General features: G+C 48.3%; 1 protein-coding gene across 2 annotated transcripts in view; it reads right to left on the reverse strand.

Moving 5' to 3' along the window:
* SLC25A22 (solute carrier family 25 member 22) overlaps positions 1-22,974 on the reverse strand; it is a 52,331-nt gene that overhangs the window by 21,452 nt on the left and 7,905 nt on the right. Inside the window, exons 1-3 of one of the 2 annotated variants that reach the window (XM_051804205.1) lie at positions 12,237-12,289; positions 6,868-6,974; positions 2,640-2,765 (exon numbers count right to left, since the gene is read on the reverse strand). In XM_051804205.1, the coding sequence (XP_051660165.1) occupies positions 2,640-2,765; positions 6,868-6,887 (146 nt within the window). In that variant the 5' untranslated portion in view covers positions 6,888-6,974; positions 12,237-12,289. Of the gene's footprint in view, positions 1-2,639; positions 2,766-6,867; positions 6,975-12,236; positions 12,290-22,974 lie in introns of those variants that run through there. The other variant, XM_051804204.1, reaches the window with a different exon arrangement.

Below are 22,974 nucleotides of genomic sequence, written 5' to 3' on the forward strand. Positions count from 1 at the left end.
ATGACCTGAGCACTCAGTCATCTGTGGCCTCCCACACAGATTTAAGCATTTACTTTTAACACATCAGGTCCCAGAGCAGGCAGCCAGCACTCAGGCTCTTGCCCTGGGAAGAGTGTGGCAGGGTGCCATGCTCCAAGGGCAAAACTGGCACCTTCCTTCTTGCAAATATATTTACTGCAAATGGGAAATCTATGCAGAGTGCTGGAATGGCACAAAGGCTTTTGAAGGCACAGACACACACCTAGGAAATCCAAAGGCGCAGTTCAAGAAGGCAGCACAGATCCCCTGGCAGAGTTTCCCTCTCCGAACCACAGATGCACAAAGCCTGGATGTTGGCTGAAGGTGGCTTTAGGGTGTTTGGGAAGGGACAGGTACTTCTATGGCCACAGGGGAAGAGAGAGGTACAAATGCATGCATGCATACATAATTTAAGAACCAAAAGGCTCTTTTAAGCAGTAATAAGGGAAGTGTGGCTGATGAAAACAAGAATTTGTTTTAAGAGATCTGGCAACACAAGGAGTGGAAAAAGGAGGAAATACACAGTTCCCTTGAGAGTGTTATGTCCCTACCTGGGTCAAGACTGTTCTAGGGTACCCCATATTATTTGTGAAGAGCCCATCCTGCATTGCTGCCAGTCACAGCAATGAGTTGCCCCTCTCTGCTGGGACTCTCCACATCCTTTGGGATCCCATCTTTCACACACTCCACCCCAGCTCCTGCAGCTTGCACACACCCATCTCCTTCTTTGGAGTAGCTCCTTCAACACATTTGCAAGCCCCAGAAATCTCAGTACACCTTTCTCTTATCCCTCCCATCAAGTTCTTCCACTGCAGTGCTGGAGACAAGGCATTTTTCCTTGAGCCAGTGGTGCTGCTTTGAACAAGCTGCGGCTGGGAGGGGATTGGGAAGAGCTGTTCCCCATCACGCTCATGAAGCCCTGCTGCCTCACCATGCTTGCATGTCACTTCCAGCCCCTCGAGCTGCAGCAGAACAAGATGCAGCCAAGGCCATGCCCAGCTCTTTTCTCTTCCTGGAAAAGGGAGCCAATAGCCAACTAAAATGATACATAACATACCTGGGGCAGGACAGCCCAAAATCCCAGCTATCTCCAGCCCTCAGAACTGCTCCAAAGCGTCTTTGGCTCTTTCAAGTGAAAGGTTCCCCTGATGCTAAAGGTCTCCTGAGCTGAGCAGAAGCAAGGCATGCTATCTTAAAGTAAGACAGCAAAATTCTTAATGAACTAGCTGCCTTCCTGGGTGTTCAGCAGACACCTTTGAGATCTGGTATTGATGGGTACACAGTATTTTCAGAAAAATAAGCCCCTGTACCTGAGCAGCCTTTGTTAGGAAAGCTCATCCTTTCCCCTTCTTAGAAGGAGCCAGCTCAAATATACAGGGTAAATCCTATGTATTCCTTAACAGTGCCTCATCCCACAGCAATTCCTTGCTATGGAGCAGATCTGTGCTCAATTGCTGGAGAATAAAAGCCTCTCTCCTACTGAGCTTCCCTCCAGGGACAAGGCATCCTGGCACGCAGTCCCAAGGGGAGCCTACAAGTTCTCCATCCTGTCCATACTCCTCTTGCTGCCACCTGTAAGATCAGGGGGATAAGTGATCCTCAGGGAGAGATGCAATCTGCAGCAGGAACAGAACACAACCAAAAGGAGAGGCAAGGCAAGATGGGAAGCTGCATCCTGTCAACAAGCCTGGGCACACAAACAATGCAGAGAGCATGGGAACTGTCAAGGGAAGCACCAGAGCCTACAGCCTAAGCTCATGCATCATTACATGTCATCAGTTAGAGTAAGGAGGCACAGAGACTAAAACCATCAACATACAGAGCATTTTCTTCCTATCCCCACTCTGCCTCAAATTCTAAACAAAGTGGAAGGGAGACAGGACAGACCTCATCAGTCCCATCCCAGTCCCTTCTTCCCCCTCAATGACAGCAGTACTTTTGGAAAACTAAGGCCTGTGTCTGGTTCCTAGGATGAAGCATCTTGTGCTGTGTGGTGTGCATTCCCACAGCAGACACACAGCCCTATGAGTCCAACACAAACTCCAGGGGAATTCGGTGGGCTGGATATACTCATGCCTTCCTTTTCCTACAGCCTGCAGCACTTGGGTTTTTTTTGGACAGAGGACTGCTGGGGTAACCACAGCATGTGTCAACCTGTGATCCTTCAAAAGGTCCGCACACAGCGGTCTAGACTGGGAATGGGTGACTGCTTTGTCTTTTCAAAACTGACACAGCAAAGGAAGGATCTCCAATACCAGAGTGATGGAAATACAAGACAGGTAGAAATTCCCTCATGCGCCTGACTGCGGCTCAGCAGAGAATCGAACGGGACTCCCTGTGGTTTGGTCCTGAGCTCTGACAGCAGTGAACACTCTGCTCCCAAGCAAGGAATTCAAACAGGTGTGCCCTCTGCAGGGATCTCAACTGCTCAGCTCAGCAGCCTCAATAGCTGCTCTATTTGGATTATCTCCTCAAGCACAGCTTGCTTCAGGATTGTTCCCTGGCTTTCCTGAGGACAGTCCAGTTCCTAGAAATGCTCAACTCACCTGAAAGAGGTAACAAAGAAGAAGGATTCCCTGCCAAAAGCCCCAAGGGTTGTTGCCCATGCAGGTGGTACTCACAAGCTGGTGTACATCCGCTGGCCATTCTGCTGGTTCTGCAGGCGAGTTTTTGCCAGGTCAATGGGAAATACACAGGTGACCCCAATCAGCCCAGCTATCCCTCCATTGATCAGCTTGGCAGGTAGACTGTAAGAGGATGAGATAGACAGAAGCAGATGTCAGCACTGGGTAACACCAGGGAAGCGAAAGATGAAAGAACTGAGCTCTTTTGCATGACCAGAGTTAATACATCACTGTGAGAAAAGGCTGTCCCTCCCCGGCACGAAGGGAGCTTTGCCCCAAGGCAAAGCTTGGCTCCCGCTGTATAAACAGGGCAGGTGGGGAAAGCAGCACATACCATCAGGAACAACCACTGCTGAGTGGAGTGGAGCCAAACAGCTAGCCCACACACTGCTAAGAGCAAGGAAAAACCTCGTTCCCCAGGACCCAAGGGTTTCTGTTGTCCCAAGAGGAGAAAAGACAGAGTGTTGGACCATCTACCACATGGACAGCCTTTAGTTAGGGCCGGATGGCATCTGAGCCAGCAGGTTTACTGACAAATGCTTTCCTGCACCACAATCAGATACGAAGCTAATGAGAGGTTCGTGACACGTCAGCTGCTACCATCATGTGGGAACGAGCCCGGCAGAAGCGCCCAGCTGGCAGCCAAGGAGCAGACGGCTGCAACCGCGGGAAACTGTTTCCAGACCCAGTGCTCAGGGCGAGGGGAACACACACAAAGCAGTAGCCTCGCAAAACCGCTGGACTGGCAGCCTGCACGGCCGCAGATGTGGAGACGTGAGCTCATACCTCTTGGGGAAATCAAAACCTGGCTGGCTGCATGTGCTTCCAAAATGCATGGCTTTTTCCACTCGCCCTTGTGCTCCCATGGGGAATTCTTGCAAGTGGCACTGAGTGAAAGCCAGATCAGCTAAACACGAGTTCCCAGCAAATTCAATTAAGAAAAATGTCCTGCACTTATATGCTCAATAAACCACTGCACGCAGAGACAAAGGAAGCGTGTTTGAGTCAGCTCCCTCCAATAAAGCATAAGATATGGCTCCCTGAACACAGGATGTGTTGGATATTAAACTGAGGGCTGACAGCAGTCCTAGGTTGCAGCTGACTGAGCCAGCCAGGCCTAGTCCTCCCACAGGGGGAACAGGCATGCTGCCTTTCATGACAGTGATGTGCTGCTCTGGATGGGGGGACAGACTGCATTACCCTTTGGAAGCAGCAGTGGTGAGGCTGGCCATGGCATGGTGGGGTGAAGCCTTGCAAACAAGTTACCCCCCCAACAGCACTGCAGAGCACTCTGCATCAAGAGGAAATTGCATACAGCATCAATAAGTGGCCATGCTTGAGGAAAAGGCAAGATATGGAGCCTCAAGGTTTCAACTTGAGGTCTCCCTGAGGGAAGCAGACAAAAGAGGGGTGGGAAAAAAAATATAAGTCTTTGTCCACTAGTGCTAAGCTTGATCTTGACACCCCAGGAATTTTCTTTCAGCCTCTGCTGTCCTGCAGCCAAAGCTCTTTCCTCCTCAACACCTACACCAATATAACGCACACTGAGCCCCAGGGCTGGCACAGCTGGAAGAAGAGGTGCCAAGGACAAGCAGACAGATCTGAGCTCAGCCCACAACTCCAAACAAGACAGTGTTGAGATTAAATCAAGCACAGTATGTTAGGAAAGCAGGCCCAAATCAGTGGATGAGCTCAGTGCAGGGCCAGGTTGCAAGATCTCACCATCTCGAGATTCTGTCGCCTCAGGGATCTTTGCGCCACACTCTGAGAAGGGAATAGATTTGCCTGCAAACTCCTACGCTCAACTTGTTCTCAGGACATGGGACAATTTCAAACAGTAAGCTTCACATCACGGAGCCCTCCTTATTTAACCCACAGTCACCCTGAAAAAGGAGGTTAGAGACCAGATAAAAGCATGTCAAGGTAGAGGCACCATTGGGAAGGAAGGTATTTCAAGACAGGATCACCTCAGTCTCCCCAGATTCAGCTCTGAAGTCACTGCTGGCAGGTCACAGAGTGTGAGGCACAGCGAGTGCCCCTTTCCATCCTCAGCACTGTCATCACTTCTCTCAGTGTCCCTGAAACACCCAGGGCAGGCCTCTCTCAACATGTTCTAACAGTGAAATCATCACAGGGTTTATATCAGGTGGGAGTGAGACACACACAAAGATCTTACTTGCTGCTACTATAAATGCAAGAGACTGCCCAGTTTCAGCATAGACCCCAGCAATAAAGGGGAATAGTCTGATACGTCTGGGCAAGCCAAAAATTTAGGCAGTGTGCACTGCAGAGAGCCTCTCCCTGTGTCTGTGCAGGAGAAACTCTTGCTCAACAACACCATGACACCTGAATCCAACTATCCAGGTTCCCCCATGCACACTGCAGAGGGAGACTAGTATGGATGGACTATGGGGCAGTATCTGGCGAGACACTGAGATTAAGTTCCACATGCACTGAAATACGATGCCCTTGATCTCACCTTGTATCAAACCTCTGCTGTTGATATTAGTCTTTTGCTATCAATCTTGTTCTACTAAGGAGTGAGAGATGCATGCTGCAAGGAGAGAGCTGTTTGGTAGACACTCTAAGCTTAAACAGATTTCCTTGGCTTGGCTGCCTGTGACTGCTGCAGACATGTGGTCACCTAGACTGGAAATGATCATATCAGGAGAGATGAGGGATTTGAGGCACAGAGAATAACATGAGACAAAGGCCACTGCACCTGAATAAAAAGCTTTCTCCCTTGTGACTAAGTGATCTCACTTTTCACGTCAGCACTCTCTGCTCTCTCATGGGATAAGAATACACTGTGCTTGGTCTCTCTGTCCTATTTAGCTTCTGAACAGCTACTGCCTCTCACTACCTACGTGTGCAGGGCTCAGTGAAACAGGGACAACACAGGCTAGCATGTAAATAAAGCCATTTGCTCAGTTTAACACAAGAAGAGATAGAAAGGCATCCCAGTTCTCCTCTCCTAGTGCTCCTCCTCAGCCCTTTTAACTAGTCCCAGTAGTTAACAACCTGCTGTTCACACTGCCAAGAGCACATCAGAGGGGCCAAGAAACATCCAGTAGGATGTGTCTCCTCTTCATTTAAAATACCAAGCTTCAAATGGCCACGAACATCTGGTCCTTTTGCTCTGCTGAGGCTATCAGGAACACACACCTGTCAGGCTCCATGGAGGTGAATCTCAGCGTGCCCTTCATGGTGTGCAAGAACAGTACCAAGTGCACTCCAAATGCAGTAGCCAATGACAGACATATCTAGGCACATGAACACTTCACAATGCTGTCTTATTATCAGCACAGCTCAGGACTGTTCACATTTGCAGAAGACAGGCATACAGGAAGATATCTTCACCACAGTAAGCACTAAGAAGAGTCAGCCCTCTTGCCTGCAGCATTCAGGCACTGCCAAGTCCTGGCCCTCTGTCACCCGGTTTCATTCACCCACTGACTCCACCTGCCCTGAGCTGGTAACCTGGAAAAGCAGATGCTAGAAAAGCATCACAAAAAAACCCACAGGAATCCCACAGCATGTAGGAGTCACTTATCCAGGCAACTTCATAAGCAACTGAAAGTTAAAACTACATGCAAGACTGTGCAGATCCATCTGACACAGTTCTTAGGAAGCTAGAGGGCAAAACTGTCTTTCCCAAAAACGCATCCCAATTCATTTCCAGGAAGGACTCAAATCAAGCCTTTGCATATGCCAGGACTAACACTCTAAAGTTCCCGCTGCGCACTTAAGTGTCGCTAATCATTGTTGGTTCTTCATGTTCCTGCAATCACTCAAAGCACTGACTGGCTTTAAAGGGGCACAAGGCTGCACAAGGCTACGTGGACTTTGTAATTACAAGCGCTGCATCCTTGGCTGGTCAAGGAGCTGGCTTTGCTCCTTTGATGCCAGCAGCTGAAGTCAGCAGGTCAAGGTGACCTTTGAAAGAGGAAGCAAAAAGGAACACACTTGTGCAGAATATAAAGCAGAGCGCAGAAAGAACAAGGCAATGAGAAAAAAGAACTGAAGAAAGCAGAGATGTGACATCATGGCAGAGACAGAAAATAAGAGAAGGCTGAAAAAAACAGATAAAGAAAGGAGCAGAGAAGAAATCAGAACTGTTTAAAGCTGGAAGAGATGATCAGGTGATTACCTCCAACCTCCTGTGTCAAAACCAGAAATAAGTTTGAAAGACAACCAACAACTCAAAAAATTTTTTAAAAGTTACCTGATCTGTTTATCAGCCATTTAATTCAAACTTGTTCTTGTTAAGAAATGAATCCGTTCCTTCAAATTGTTCTTTTTCAGTCACGTCTTTTTCACTTCAATTTCTTCCTGGGAAAGGACAGAAAGACACCAAGGACATAAAGTTAAGACACTTACACTCTTCCTGAAGCTCAGGTGTTACTGGGCAGGCTGTAGGGTTAGGCCAGCTGAGGAACAAGTGACTTAAGGGAGCACTTGATCTCCTCAGAGAGGAGACTGAGCTCCAGAGGAAGCCTTACAAATGTGTGTGTATATAAATATACAGGGACATATGGAGGGAAGAGTTGCCAGAATCATCAGGCTCTAGCAGCATGTGAGGAAGGGCAGCAGCCAGGCAGGGCTCAAGCTCTGCCCAGCATCCAGGACAGCAGTGTCTGTCACTTCTCTCAAACTCTAAGGAGCGTTTCGCTCCATACCATGTGGATCCCCAACCCACTGCAGGTCCACCCAGCTACCCCAAAACAATCACATGTCATTACAAGACTTGTTCAGCACTTCCCTCCAACACACATGTGCTGTTTCTAATGGACAGTCTTCAAAAAGCTGCACTTTCAGAGGTTACTATCCTCCCTCTATTTCCGAGCCCAAACAGAGAGCCCATGTTCAGTCTTGTGCCCACATTGTCTTTTAAGAGTGTCTGTCCCTCAAGCTATTGATGTGACTTTGCCCTTTGGCCCACTCCTTTCAGCTCAGCTGTCTTGGCACAGCACTGAAGCTTCATGACTGCAGGAACCAGCTTTCTCTAAGACTCCTAACTGCTCCTGTTTAATGAGAGCTGGTAGAAGTTGCCACACAAAGAAATCTGGGCACCGGAGAAAATTTCAGAAGCAGCCACAGCTTTCAGCTTTGTGGAGACATCCTTGCCTCCTCACCTCCAGCCTGGGAATCAGATGCCCTATGCTTTCAGCGGGTATATCAGCAGCACTCAGCCAATTTCTTCCCTCTTACCTTCTACCTGCCACCTCAGTGGTGAGCCAGAAGCAGAGGACATACCTTTGCCCATTGCCTCTGGAATGAAATTTGCCCCTTTACTGCAAACTTCCTAAGCCACGCAGAATCTCACATCCAACAAGGTGACACAGGCTGACGCTTCTGCTCTGAAGATACAACTCGAGTCCCAGAGCATTCCTGAGAATAAGAGGCCTCTGAAAGTGTAAAGAGCTAGTGATTGTGCAAACAAGTACGGGAAGGAGTTCAGCACTGACCTGCTCCCCCTCCCTATTACATCAAATGCCAAGGATAGGACAGTATGAAACCATTTGTACAGTCTCACTCTTGGACAACATGAGACTGAAACTGCCTTTTCTGGAGTCCCACGTTCAATTAAAGCTGTGAGAGACCAGCATATGGAGCTCACTAAGGAAATGGGCTCCTCTTCAAAACACTGCACACAAACCTCACCCTCTGCACTACAGTGTTAAATCTTCTGTGACCCCTCTTCAGAGAATTTACCTGATCTCAACTTATCTATGGACACAGACCTTAAAAATCTACAGATCAGCTAAGTCTGTGCTTTCCGAGTGAAAATCACTTACATCTTTCATGTGCTTTCATATGCACGTCCACGAGAGCAGTTTGGTTTAGGTTAATCTAATTTTCTATCAGTTTAACCAGAATAAGATCAAAATATAAAAAATATAGGCAGATCAATTGTTGAAAGCCTGTAACCCTGGCATAAACAAGCCCTGAGCCACAAAAACTCATGACACATGGTAATGTCTACACCCTCAATAGGATATTTGTGTTTATTGAGGCAGCTCTGACAAAATATAGGTACCGACTGGTACTGATAGCCTGCACCAAACTGGGAATATCTCCCCCTTGTTGCCCCTGCTGCACCCTTTCCTGTAGAGAGGCATTCAGGAGGCCAGGCACCCATCACAAAGGGCATCACTAAGAAAAGACAGCAAGGCTGACAATATTCACCACTGCCAGGTAGCCAAAAGAGTGAGAGACCAATATGGACACACAAATGTATCACAGGGCTGTTTCTTACCTGACGACACAAGTAGGGCGATGGAGTCCCTCTGAACCAAGAGGGACTTGGGAGAGCTGAGTTTAGCTCTCTCTTCCCTTTTCTCTCTTGACTTTTGGCTTCAGCTGTCTACCTGCCTAGGAACTACAGAGCCCTCCCCAGCTGTCTGATCCAGCTGGAAAACTGCTCCTGCTTCCCACCAGGGAACAGACACTCCTGCTGCAGCTGCACAGCAAGACAGGGTAAAAACAACCTTCCTGGGTTTAAAACTGGGCAAAGTTACAAGTTTCCTTGGTGCTGGCTGTACAGCCAGCAAATACCAGGACTAGTATCATCTCCCCTAACAAAAGCCACTCAACTCGTGGATGACCAACTGGAAGTGAACAATGTGATCATTTTACAGCAGACACCAGCACTTGATAATTGTTTAAACAGCACCTGGCACAGCAGAGGCCTTTATGTCTGTGGAGAGGGGATTTTAATGAATTAAGGGATTTTAATGCACTGAAGTGGAAAGCTTATTTGAACTCTGTTTGTTTAAACAGAGCTCCAACGAATGACCATTTGCAAAACAAACCCAAAGTCACCACAAACCTTTATCTGAGCACTTTGCTGTAATCTACAGAACTCCCTAAGTCCTTTAAAAGAGTGAATGATGAAGCCCCCAGCACCTTGTCCAGGGAGTTTCTGTAGAGAGCCAGACCCCAGTCGCTTCCAGGGCAGGAAAATAGCTGCTATGGTCCTGCAGTCTAAAACGTGGAAAACCAGATTGGGAAGAGAATGCCAGTAATTTTATAGGACATTTAAAAAACAAATTCAGAACAACTTTATACATTTAACCTAGAAAGAAAAGAGATTAAATAACAACCCAAGTATATCTCCCCAGAAACACAGTGCTCTAAGGAGCCAAAAGCTGCAAATAAAAGCAGGCAAGCATCTGCAGCCAAGCAAGGATGTAGCTCCAAGGCTTCCTATAGGAGCAGTGTTAGGGAGCAAGGCTTGCATCTTCCTAGGAAATCTCCCACCAGCACCTGCACTGGGGCAGCAGACAAGCCAGCAACACCAAAAAGGTGCTGATGCCTCAGAAAGGCTTTGTATGGTTAAACTTCATGGCCAGGTGGACAATGGCACTCACAGTTGGAACTGGGAATCTGCATGGCACAAGGAGCTGAGGAGCTGCGAGGAAAATGGTAGGGGTGGGCAGGGCAAACGAGAGCCACCAGAGACTCACCTAAAAGCCAGAAAGGCTGAGCAGCCATCACAGAAGGGGGATCCTAAGTTAAACATCCCATAATTAACAGTGAGAACTGCATGAGCATATTTCCTTCCTAGAGTGCTGTTAACACAGCTAGGCATGGATTAGTGCCCCATTACTTGCACACCAGGACATCCCTTTTACATTTATTAAAATGATCGAGCAAATTAGTTTCAGAGCCACACACACACCGCAGCAGAGGGAATCATCTCCGTGCTAGGCAGAGAAGCAGTGCAAACAGCCCAAAGCTCACACTGATACGTAAATAGCCCAGGAGGCTCCTCAACCCTGCCTCTCCCTTTTCTCACCTCCCAAAAGCCAGCTGCAGACAGTGACAGAGCAGCCAGAGTGGGATACCACAAGGCAACCCTGGCAAACTCTGGATGTATCTGGTCCACACAGTCTAAGCCACTGGCAAAGCAGTGCTGTTTTTTGCCCCTGCCTTGCCAAACACCACATACACTACCCACACAGTAAGGGTTTCTTCAGGCCAACCTTTGCATCTGCTCTCCTGACCAGCCTGGGACATGGGGTTTAACTCTGAACCTTTGGTTCTCACCTTATCATGTGAGGGAAAAGTGCTTACCAGAGAATCACAGCCCAGTGTGGGGCATGGAGGGGAACACACAGACCTCATCTTGTCTCATACCATGTGTCACACTAGCAAGCTTGGACTGGAGATACAGGCACCCAACATCTCCTCAAGCCAAGACATCACAGGAGAAGGAACAGGGTAAGCTTACCCAAACCTCTTTGACCATGCTCACTGCATTTAGTGCCACCACACTGCCCTGTGGATGTGGGTTGCCACCTCTACCCCCAGATGCCACTGTTCTACCCAGTCTGACCTGGGTACAGCACTTTCCTTCTCCTACTCTTCCCCTGACAGGCTGCCAGAGCCACTGCTGGTATCCTCCAAGATAGCTGCAGACTCCCAGTCCACCAGCTACCCCAGTCCTGCCAGCAGCACCCTGCAGCCCTCCCAGAAGCCAGCTCTTTGCTTCTGCCCTCTGCCAGCCCTCCCATTTCCAGGCTCTCTGCTCCCCAGCAGCTCCACTGCAGGTGAGCACATCCTCTCAGGTGCAGAATGCTGGACATGCCGATTTGTCTGAGCACACACAGGCTGACATCTTGACAGAACACCTTTAGCAAACGTCAGCGGGTGCCGTGGCTGAAGAAAGCAAACCAGTCTTCTCCCTACACTTAAACGTGTTCCCATCCCTGATTTCATGCCAGCACAAACATTTGTGCAGAGCAGTCAGGCAAGAATGAGAGAGAACTGGAGGCCAGCACACACTAGGAGCTGTCACTGAAAGCAAATGTCCAAACTACAACCTTGACTTGAGAATAAATAGCAAAAGGGGAAGCCAGGACTCCCTTCCACATACTTTGATTTGTCTGGAGAGCAGGAAAACTCAGGGACCAGTGAGAGAAGCTGATGTCAAGAAACAGGGTTCAGAGGGTGAGAGGAGGGAGCAAAGCCATGACAGCATCCACTGTGTCAAGAGGACAGAGCCACGCAACTGCTCATAGCCAGAGAAGGTGGAGGAAGCAATCGGCAACAAATACCCACTGGGAGAGGAGAAACTCTCTGGAATCAGCACAACACTTTCCTTCTCAGAGCAAAGGTGCGGACACTGCCCAATTTTGCTAATGACTGAAGCAAAGTGGCCATCGCAATGATTAAGGTTTAAAGAGTGCAAAATGAAACTGCAAATATTTCCTGAGAGAAGCTGCTTTCTAGATGTGTGACAGGAACAGAGCGCACGGAGGAGTCGGTACCAGGAAATCTCACCTGGGGAGAAGCTGTCAACTTGGCTCTATGCTGCTCAGAACATTTTGGGATAGAGAGGGTGGAGGGAATTGGTTCTCTGCAGTTCACTTGCCTTTAGGCACTTGAAAGCAGGCATAAATTTCCTTGCAGGATCAGGCAAGGCATTAGCCCTCAAGAAAACAAAGCAGCTCTCGAACACGAACACGCTGGTGGATGCTCCCCACCCTCACAGCCCGTCCCCTCTCCAGCTGTGCAAGGGCACAGTGCAGCCTCTTTGTACCATTCTGCCACCAGACACAAGCCCTGGGGCTGCAGACGCAAACTCACCTGCCTCGTGGTCAGCGCTCAACTGTCCCCATACCACCCCGAGCTTTGAAAGCACCAAGCCCAGCCAGTGGAGTTTCCCCCCTTGCCTCAGATGATGAAAGGCCAAAGTCCCCACGGGGAGGTGCCATGCCAGCCGCCTGCACCATTGGCTGTTCACACCTCTCCCTTCCATGGGAACAGGCTCAGTGGCACAGTGCCCACACAGTTTGCAAGACACGGGGATGCCAAGCCCCAGCATGGAGGAAACTCCTTCCTGACAGCCCCCCATAAGAACCCTCAGCTCCCACAGTCCCTTCCATCCTCCACAACCTGTCTTGTGTGGCTTCCCTCCAGTTGTTCGGGATGAGTGTCCCCCCTCCACCCCCTCCTATCGCCATGAAAACAGTCAGGCTGGCACCCTTGCAAAACCACAGGCAAACTCTGCCCCCATATCCAGCCTCCACTCTCCCTGCACGCTGGGCTCAGTCTGGGGAGTCTTACCTTCTTCATGCTGTGAGATCTTGTGATGAGAGAATACCTCAAACCATCTCCCACTGTGCCACAAAGAAACAGACAAGTTCCCTGGCTGAGGGCATGTTATAGAGATGTTTGGCTTTGCAAACACAGGTGGTGGCAGTACAGATTTACCTGGATGCCCACAGAGGGGAAAAAGAGGAACAAAACTCATCAGCAGTAAAGGTTCCTGAGCTCTCTCTCATCCCAGCTCCATCACTGACTTGCTCTTCACCTTCAGACAGGATTTCCAAACACAGTTGGTAGCCTGAGAAACACCCTGTGCCTATGACTACATTCTGGCTTAGATAAAAAACAAGCCTTGAACAAAAACAGTCCAGCGTCTTAGCATATTTACCCACCACATCCTTTACCCATGCAAACCAATGTAGTCACCCATAAAGTTGCAAGGAGAGGAGTCACAACAGGACCATGCTAGAATGTCACAGGGGACAATCCTGCAAGCCCCTCAGACTACGGCAATGTCCTGTATTCTGATACTGCAAGAGATCCACACAACAGCAGTCAAGAAGACAAAAGTGGCTTTGAAAATGCAGCCACCTTCCTCACTCTCCAAAGAGAGAGAGGGCTCAGCACTCAAGAGCTTCTTTTGAGCTGGCAGAACCAACCCTCCTATCTCAGGGACAAAAGTCCCATTGTGTGCCAGAGGCAGCTCTCTCTCTCTCCAGATTTACCTGCTGCCATCAGTCATCAGGATCACCTCAATGCAAAGCAAAAGAGTTACCAAAAACATCAGGCAGACACTCAGTTGCTTCTAGCAACTGTCCCTCTGTCTGCCTGGGCTCAGCCACACTGGGAAAAGCCAACATAGCTGCTGACTCCAAAGCAAGGATTGAAGTGAGTGGAGTGGCAGGTATTACTGGAAAGCAAGAGGACAAAAGAGCAGGGAAGTAGGTGAGGATGCTCCTGCCTCCAGGCAGTAGGAGCAGAAGAAACACACCCAGTTTTCCCACTCCCTTTTCCTTTGGGCTCTCCATACTGCTGGAAGAATTGGCTGGTCCCCCACTCCCAGTAGAGCATCATACAACTTTGCCTGCTTTGCCGAGAAATGTTTTACAGTAAGTCAAGACAACAAGCACCTGCTGTTGCCTCTGTGAGAGCAAAGACTTGGAGAAAGGCCTCCAAAAAGCACTGTGGGCAGCAAGAGAAGTACCTTCCTGATCTGGAGAGCTTCTCCAGGCCAAAAAACAGCAACTTGCTTAGATTAGAGCAGAAGCCATTTGCCCTATTACTTAACAAGGGGAGTCCCATGGAGGCCTCTTCTTGCACCAGCATGATCTCTCTCCTAAACAAGTTTCCTACCCCTCAGATCTACTCCAGGACAGCTCAGGAAACAGACACTAGTTTCATAGGTGCTAGCACCAGCTCACACTCCAGTTACCAGGTCACATCCCACTTTGGCTGGGCAGAAAAGTTTGCAAAGGGCAACTGCTCAATGTGAAGCCATCTGCCAAGACAGAAAGACTTGAGAAGCAGGCCTGTGCTGATCTGGAACAAACACCAGGTATACCCTTTGACTTTGTGTGTCTTGGGAAACTGCCCTGGATGGAGAGATGGAAAGCTGACCTCATCTTGAAGCTGAGCTTGGTATCAGTACTGCAGCACACCAAAAGGCCCCGGTGCGTATCTGGGACCTGTTATTTTAGTGGCTGCACTGACCTTCAGTCCTGGATGCAAGGACTGAACTGCAAGATGTGATGAGTAAGGACAGCTGTTAGGTGACTCACCCAGGGTTCACGTGAGAAGTCTTGCTATCCAAGACATTGGAGCTGCCAAGTTGAAGGAACCAGAGGGAAGGTTTCAGCAGGACAAACAAGCTTGCAGTCATCTTACTAAGAACACATGGAGTCATTAAAACACTCTCTGAAGGCAGTGCAAGAGAGAGACAAGAGGTCTAAAAATCCTCAAAGAACCCCTGGCAACACTCAGGGGGAGGCAAAGGAAACCCATGGGAGATGTTTGCACTCTTCCCATCTCAACCTGTCTCCTCTCTAAGTTCTCAAAAAGGCAATTGGGTCTAGTGGATGAGTCTCAAGAGATTGGACTCCTCTGCGCCACACAAATGCCACATCAAGTATGCTACAGCCCTGCTGCCCTGTCATTGCTCTGAACATTTACAACACAAGTAAATAGCCTCTAAATTTAGGACAACCATTCATGCTCAAAGGCAAACTCAGTCTTGGAGTAGGTGCCAGAAGGCCAAAAACCCTTTCCATTCCTGTTATCATAAAATCTTCAGTGATGCGGTGATAAGAATTCAGGGCGTGGCCACAGCAAAAATTCAGGCTCAGCACGTTGCTTGAAAATAGTGGTGAGTTCCAATCTTTGGTCTGTAAAGACCTGCAAGTCCCTCCACCAGTTCAAAGGGATCCGTAAAAAGTACCTACAGCACAAGTTATACATATGCAAACATAATGAACTATATATATGTATGTAAGTGGTAACCTCTACATAAAATGATTATTTAAATTAAGATTATAATGAGCAAAGTTATTTTGCATCTGAAGAGCCAACAAGTGGAAGCACAAGATAACTGAGAGATAGGAAAATTGCCTGCACATGATCATGCTGGTGTACAAGCAAGTGCAGTTTGAACATTACTGGACAACATAAGTGGGTTTATTGCCAGCAATGCCCCTTTACAAGTGCCATGTAAAGGCACTACATGATTGAGAAATCATGTAGTCACATGTTGAACTGGTGTGATTCTAAATATTTTTAAATCCACCTTCCTCTGGATCTGTTCTCTGTACCAGTTTTTAAGAAATTACAGCTTCAGAGAAATGCAGCATTAGCTGAAGAAAGAGGACAGCTTCACTGAGCACTTGGGAGTCTGGCAGATGGGAGACAGACCTGGGAGAACAACTAAGAGCTTATATATGGCATTTCTCTTCAATAATCTGTGGTGGTCAAGGCAGAGCCAGCTGATGGTGACAGACAGACCAACCCTTTGACCTGGAAGGACATACCATGGAGAAACTACATGGTGCAAATCCCTCACTTGGGTGCTCTGCCAAGAGACCAGTAGAGTAGAAAAAAGTTCCCTCCTCCCAATTTAAAATAATCACCATGTACAAAACAGTAATTAAAAACAATCAACCAAGAAGCCCAAGGGAAAGCAAGGGTCGGGTTCTAGTTCACTCAGTAGGAATGAGGTAGAGCACTGAGCTGAGGTCCTGAGGCATGAAAGGGACCATTCATTCCCTATCAGCAGCAAAACCAGGGCTCTTGGCTTTCAACTTTCTCCTCTGAAAGAAAGGGGTGCGAGTGGTCCTGTTGGGAGAAATAAGCATCTTTTCAGGCCAAATTCCATCAGTACCTCACCAGAGCAACACAACCAACCACAGAGCTGTTCCTGCTAGATGCCTTGAAGTGTGTAGTCCTGGGATGGTGCCGGCTCACTGTGGCCAAACCCAAGGCTGCCAGAGGGGAAGGACTGACAGCTCAGGTCAGTGTTGTGCCCACTGTGGACTCTGTGCTGAGACCTGGCAGCCCTGCCCTGGGAATCACATGGGGTGTGCAGGATGCATGTGATGCTATTCTAGGCCTTCAAGACACTGATGATGGCCCTAAGTCGAGGAGCTTGGTGGCAGCTGTGTCAACGACCAACTGCTATGGATGACCATCACCTTCATGTCACAAGATGAGTATGTTTTTTCTCAGAACACTGCATGCAGCACTAGAAAAGACTTTTCTTCTTGAAAGTCCATTGCCCTTCTCTGGACACCAGCACTTCAATCTCCTTCTTTCAGCAAGGAGCCCAAAATTGAACATGGGATTCGAGGTGTGGGCTCAACAGTGCCTAATATAGAGAGAAAATCACTGCCCTGGTCCTGCTGGTCACATATTCCTGATACAGGTCAGGATGCCATTGGCCTTCTTGGCCACCTGTGCACACTGCTGGCTCATGTTCAGTCAGCTGTCAACCAGGTCCTTTTCCACCAGGCAGCTTTCCAGCCACTCTGCCCCAAGCACTGCATGGGGTTGTTGTGACACAAGTGCAGGACCCAGCACTTTGCCTTGTTGAACCTCATACAGTTGGCATCAGCCCATCAATCCAGCCTGTCCAGATCCCTCAGTAAAGTCTCCAGCAGAACAACACTTCCACCTCTGTCACCTCACAGGGCCAGTTACCCTGAGGATCACCAATCTTTCTGTTAAAGACTGAGACAAAGAAGGCATTAAGTACCTTGGGCTTTTCCTCAGCCTTTGTCACTGTTTCCCCCAGCATGCAATAAAGGATGGGGATTCTCCTTGGCCTTCTCTTGTTGTTAGTATATTTATAAAAACACTTTTTATTACCTTTCACAGCAGTGGCCAGATTGAGTTCTAGCTGAGCTTTCGCCTTTCTAATTTTCTCTCTACATTACCTATTGACACCCTTGTACTCTTCCTGAGTCATCTGTCCCTTCTTCCTGTTGCCGTGGGAGTTAGGTGCTGAAAAAATCTCCCGGAGCAGTTAATTAGGGGTGAGATAAGAAAGGGTTTATTATGCCAAGGCAAAGATGTTACAAGACGCACTCAGGCTGTGCCTGAGAGGTTACATTTTATAACACCATCCCTCCAATCCCAGATGTGTCCACCCTGTGGCCTTTACTCTGGACCACCCCAGGTCCACCCCCTGAAAATGGGTCTGGGGTGCATTTCGGGACCCTCTGTTCATCCCATCTTCATCTTCATCAGAGCACAAAGGGTACATAGTTACCTAATTCTTGACTGTATTCTGTGGTTTAGGCACTGATATGCTGTTCTGCCAACAATCTAGGCCTTGCCTTGACAAAAGACTAAACATTTCTACTGGATTCGGGGGTAGGAGTGATATAGGGAGCATAGAATGGGGTAAGAGGGTTAAGGAATGTGTAAACAAGGGTGCTACAGGGAAAGGGATGCTGCTTTTAGAGTCTACTTCCACTACTTATAAAACTTACAAGTATTAGAAAAATAAAAACCATTAGGGGCTTAAGGCATCATTCCAAATGTCATAAACCCTCCTTTTCTTCCTCTGAGTTCCTGCAAAAGCTCCCTGTACAGCCAGGCTGGCCTTCTCCCCTGCCAGCTTGTCTTTTGACACACAGGGACAGCCTGCTCCTGTGCCTCTAAGATTTCCTTCTTAAAGGATGCTCAGCCTTTCTGGATCCATTTGCTGACCTCCTTTCTTACTTCACCAAGAATTGAAACACTGTACTTTCATGGTTGCTGTGCCCAAAACAGCCTCTGACCACCACATTTCCCACCAGTCCTTCTCTGTTTGTAAACTGCAGGTCTAGTGGAGCACCACCCCTCATTTACCAGCTGTGTCAGGAAGTTATTTTCCACATACTCCAGGAACTTCCTAGAGTGCCTCCTCTCCACTTGTTGAGCTTCCAGCAGACATCTGGAAAGTTAAAGTCTCCCAGAAGAACAAGGGCTGGCAATCGAGAAACATCAGCCAGCTGCTTATAGAATATTTCATCTGCCTCTTCATCCTGGTTGAGTGGTCTGGAACAGACTCCCACCAGGATGTTGGCCTTGTTAACCTTCCCACGGCACTCAACCTGATCATCACTATCCTTGACCTCTAGACAGTCAAAATACTCCCCAATGTACAGAGCCACTGCCTCTCCTTCCTTGCCTATTCCTTCTGAAGAGCTTATAGCCATCCAATGCAGCACTCCAGTCATATGAGGCATCCCAAAATGTTTCCATGATGGCAACTACGTCAGAGCTTTCCTGATGCCATACTCCCTCCCAGTTTCTCGTGCACCTCCTCACTGGCAGAGAGTGGGAAATGGAAAAGTCCTTGATTTAGAGTGAGCAGTACTTAGCAGCAACTAAAATATCAGCATGTTATCAACATTATTCTCATACTAAATCCAAACACAGCACCGTACCAGCTACTAGGAAGACAATTAACTCTATGCCAGCTAAAACCAGGACACTGGCTAAAAAGCTGCCCTGGAAAAACACCTCCTATCTTGGTGTATGCCAAGCAGTTCACAGCTCTGAGTCAGCTATTCTGATCCTGCTTGGAAAGACTCCTTCCCACCAAGTTGAGCGGTTTTCCTTCCTGCCTGAAACAAAGGACAAAAAGAGGAGGAAGGGGGAAAAAAATCACCACCTCTGGGTAGCATCTGAGGTGCCCCAGAAGCTGTTTATCTTCCCACAGACTTTTTCATGGACACCTCTGCAGATCTTCACCCATCGCAGCTCCTCATCCCACTAACCACTCACAGAACCTTCACTCAAAAATTGGGCTGTCCTGAGAATGGGCTCTAAGGAAGGACAAATAAATTTATCTGTTTCAACCTGCTGCATACAGACTCATGTGCATCCCCTGTCATCCCACAGTCTCACAGACTTTTATTTTCCCAACAAAAACAAAAAACCTAAACAAACAAAAATTTAAAAATAAAAACAAAAACCCAACCAACCAAACAAAACCCCACAAACCCCCAAAAAACAAACCAAACAAAACAAACCAAACAAAAACCCAAACCAACCAAGCAAACAAACAACAAAAAAAAACATTCAATCCCACAAAACACCTGGTGGCAAGCATTCTGGCAGCTTTCCAGTGGACCTAGCCAAGCGCTGTGTGTGGCAAGTCCGAGGCCAGTAAAAGGAACAGAGGACCACAGTGCTGCAGAGAATGAAATTGCTTGCAACTATTTTTGTTCTTTCACAAGAACCTTGTTCTTTCACAGTTTCAGATATGAGCAGCGCCAGAATACACTAGCTACTTCCTTGCCCCAGGACTCACCGGGGGGGGGGGAAAGGGTAGACAATGAAGTACATAACCTGATTGGAGCAGAGTTCCAAGCACGGGTTGCTGAAGTTTATTTCTGCATATTTCTGCCTCCCAGTCAGTGTTATATTTCGCTGATTCATTCTACAGATCCTTTTCTACAGACAGCACAGAGCATAGGAAACATCCAGGGCTGGCTGTTTAGTAAACCCGCACTGAAAGTTCTCTTCCATCTACTGCTAATTCCCTTCACAGCTCTGCTCGTTAATAAAAATACAACACAATAAAAGAGAACCGCACACATATACGCATTTCCTCCGTACTGGCTGGTCCTGAGTCACCACCGGTGATTAACTGTTGCTGTGCACTGAGGAGGACACGGTTATTAAATTAATAGGGGCTGCTTAACCTGGCTACAAATATACATGAGTTCTTTGTGCCTTAGTGAGCTAATAAGGCATGTGCTAATTACATTAATTCAAACAAGCCCAGCATGCCCTGAGGGCAAGTGAGAGAAGGGTGCAGCAAACCCAGGCTCTTTCATAATAGCTGAGAGAGTGTGGAAAGTACTTGCCTTGACAGGGCTTTTGGAGAAGCAGCATCAGAGTGCTGTGGCTGGCACCCTATGGGCACGCTCAGCCCAGCTGCTGCCTGGCTAAGGTGCAAAAAGCCCTGCTCGTTCACCCAGCCCTTGGTACAATGATGGACACAGGATCCCCTCTCCAAAGGTCCAGCCAGCTTATCTCTTCCTACCTCTGTGGCCCAGAGCACGTCACAAGTCTTGAGATGACACCCTGCTGACACACTGTGAGGCAGAGACCCTGTAGGGAGCCCCTTTCCCACAGGGACCACATGGTACCAGCAGCCACAAGCCACGGAGCAGCACCAAGGGCTGCAAGTCACCCAGCATTCAGCCATGTGCTGCTCCTCACCCAGACTTGTCTCCTCCATGTCCCTGAAGTCAGCCAGGACAGCTCAGCCAGACAGGCAGCATGCAGAGCCTGCAGTGTGAGCTTAGCCAAGTTAAGCAATCCCAATGTGCTCCCTTAACCTATCTGGCAATGGAGGCAGGTAGGCAGGCAGGCAGGCCAGTGCGTACCTCCCATGTCAAAATAAGAACAGAACCTTCAGAAACAGGACAAGCTGCAGCAGGGAGAAGCAAAAGAACATCAGGAAAGAGAGACACAATCCCAGCAAGGTTCAGATGCACTCAGAGAGGAGCCTCCCACTTTTCCAGCCCAAGGTTAACCAGATCCCTCACCTCTGCCACCCTTGGCGAGAAAGACTCAGAATCAGCTATGTTCACACTAAGGGTGTCTGCTAGGCACTGCCACCACTTCTTACCATGCAAGGGAGGGATAGGAAGAGGAAGAGGAGAGGAAGTGGGTCATACTTTTTTGCATCTCCAAGGACAGGTGCTCACCGAGTGCTTTCTGAAGCACGTGCTTTTCCTGTGCGTGCTAGGGGATTGTGCTGGCGCAAAGGAAAGGCATTGGGGTGTTTTTACCCTCTGTTTTCTTCTTCCTATACCACCTGAGTCTGGCAGTACATAGGGCCATCCCTAGGAGACCTGAAAAGAAACAGTCTTCTCTGGCAGTAAGGATTTAATGCTGTGTCTCCCCCTCAAAGAGAGAATCTACAATCAGGCACCAGGTGAGACCCAATGCTGTGGAAGGGTAGCACAACACAGTTTGTCCTGCACAAAGAGGCACTGCTACAGACTCAGTGCAGTCTTGGCAGTGTGTTGGCAAAGAAGGTGCAAATATTCTCATGAAGGGAACAGTACCAGGGATTTTTAGCCCCTGGCAATTGCATCTCTCTTATGACATGTGATTTTCTTTCCCAGAAGAGGCTGTGGTTACTCAACCACTAGCCCAGCATAACATCAGGCTACTGCCAAAAAAGAAGGGAGCTCTCCCCTCCCTCAGCAAATTGAAGAATTCATTTTGGACCAGGCCTATTCCCAGGTCAATATGTAGCTGCAAACACACAGATGCTTTTGCTGGCACAAGCAGAGAGAGGCAGGAGTGGAAGCAGGGCTGCCCCTCTTGGCAGCAGCCTGCAGCCTGCCTGCTGTGCACATCATTAAAAAAAACCAAACCAAAACAATGAAATAGAAAAAGAATCCTTCCAGGGAAGCCTGGGAGATAAGAGCTTCTGGGCCCTCAACAGAATTTTTTAAAAGATCTAGAAATCCAGAGCCCTGTGGGTCTATGTGTCAACTGATAGCTGTCACTTGGTGTCCCAAAGAGGGACAGCTTGAGCTTGACTGGAAGTGGAAAGCATCCATCAAACCCCACATCCTGTCCCTGTAGCAAAGCCACAGTGCCCCGAGAGCCGCCAACATGGGAACCAACGCTAAAATATCTCAGGTTAATCAAAGAGGACCCCAGGGTGTGAAAGGACATACTCCCTCCTGTGTCACCTTTTAGAGTCAGAAGCTGGGCTCCACCTAAAGCAAGGTGACTGAGAAGCATGGAGCAGGAGCCACCACGTAAGCATGTAAGCCTGTACTGGTGTACAGGCTGCTTGCCAGAGCCAAAGGTGTACTTCAGGTGCCTTTTGTACAAGGGACCAGACATAGAGAATTGACAGGATAACAAAAGGACATCTCCCAGCCTGCCAAACACTTTGCAGCAGCAGGCAGAGACCTCTCTGAGGAAGGAAGCTTATCTCATTACTTCTCAGAGTTGAAGGCAGACTTTGACTAATGCTCCCAGTACACTAGAAGAAATGCCACTTAAATGTCATGTTAATCAATATTCCTTGTCTCTCAGTCACAGGATACTGCTGCTGCCAGTCCCTTTGCTGTGGGGGTATGTGAACACAACTGCTCTTTTCCTGCATCACAAACAGCATTTCCCTCCTCCCTACCTCAGCTGTTTGCTTATGTCAAAGCTGTTCAGATCATAGCAAAATGGTTCCTAGCTAAACACACAGCAGCAGCCCCACATGGGTCATGCTGCTCCTAATGAGGTTAGCAGCTCCTCCATGGAAACTTGTACGCACTCTGTGACAAGTGGAGGAATTGTCAAGGGGATTGCAACCACCGCCTGATGGCTCCAGAGTCTATGGCATAGTCCATTCACTGGCTCCCTGCTCACCCAGAGTGCTCTGAATCAGCAGACTGCAAGGCAGGCAAGGCATTCCCAGCAGGAAGATAACATATTTCGGAGGCTACAGAAAAATGAAAACACACGCAGTCCTGCTCACCTAAACAGAGTGCAAGGGTAACACAAGAAAGGAAAAAGAGTGAGAGGAAAAGAAATCCTTCTCTAGACATTAAATGTCTTACCTGGCTACTCCGCATGTGCAGTGCAATGCCGCTACCTGCCAGGTGTATCCACAAGAATTTACCTGACACATCCTCAGTGAAGCAATTCATCTTGCATTGCTTAAGAATTAGACCTGTCTTCAGAAAGTTTCCAAACAAAAATCATCCCTGAAGGACACCTCACAACTCTGCTCTAACTACCAACCAACACTGTCTCATCAAACAGT

Source organism: Manacus candei, unplaced genomic scaffold, assembly GCF_025592945.1.
Source record: "Manacus candei isolate 608988 ecotype Guabito, Panama unplaced genomic scaffold, ASM2559294v1 h1tg000060l, whole genome shotgun sequence".
NCBI classification, from domain to species: domain Eukaryota; kingdom Metazoa; phylum Chordata; class Aves; order Passeriformes; family Pipridae; genus Manacus; species Manacus candei.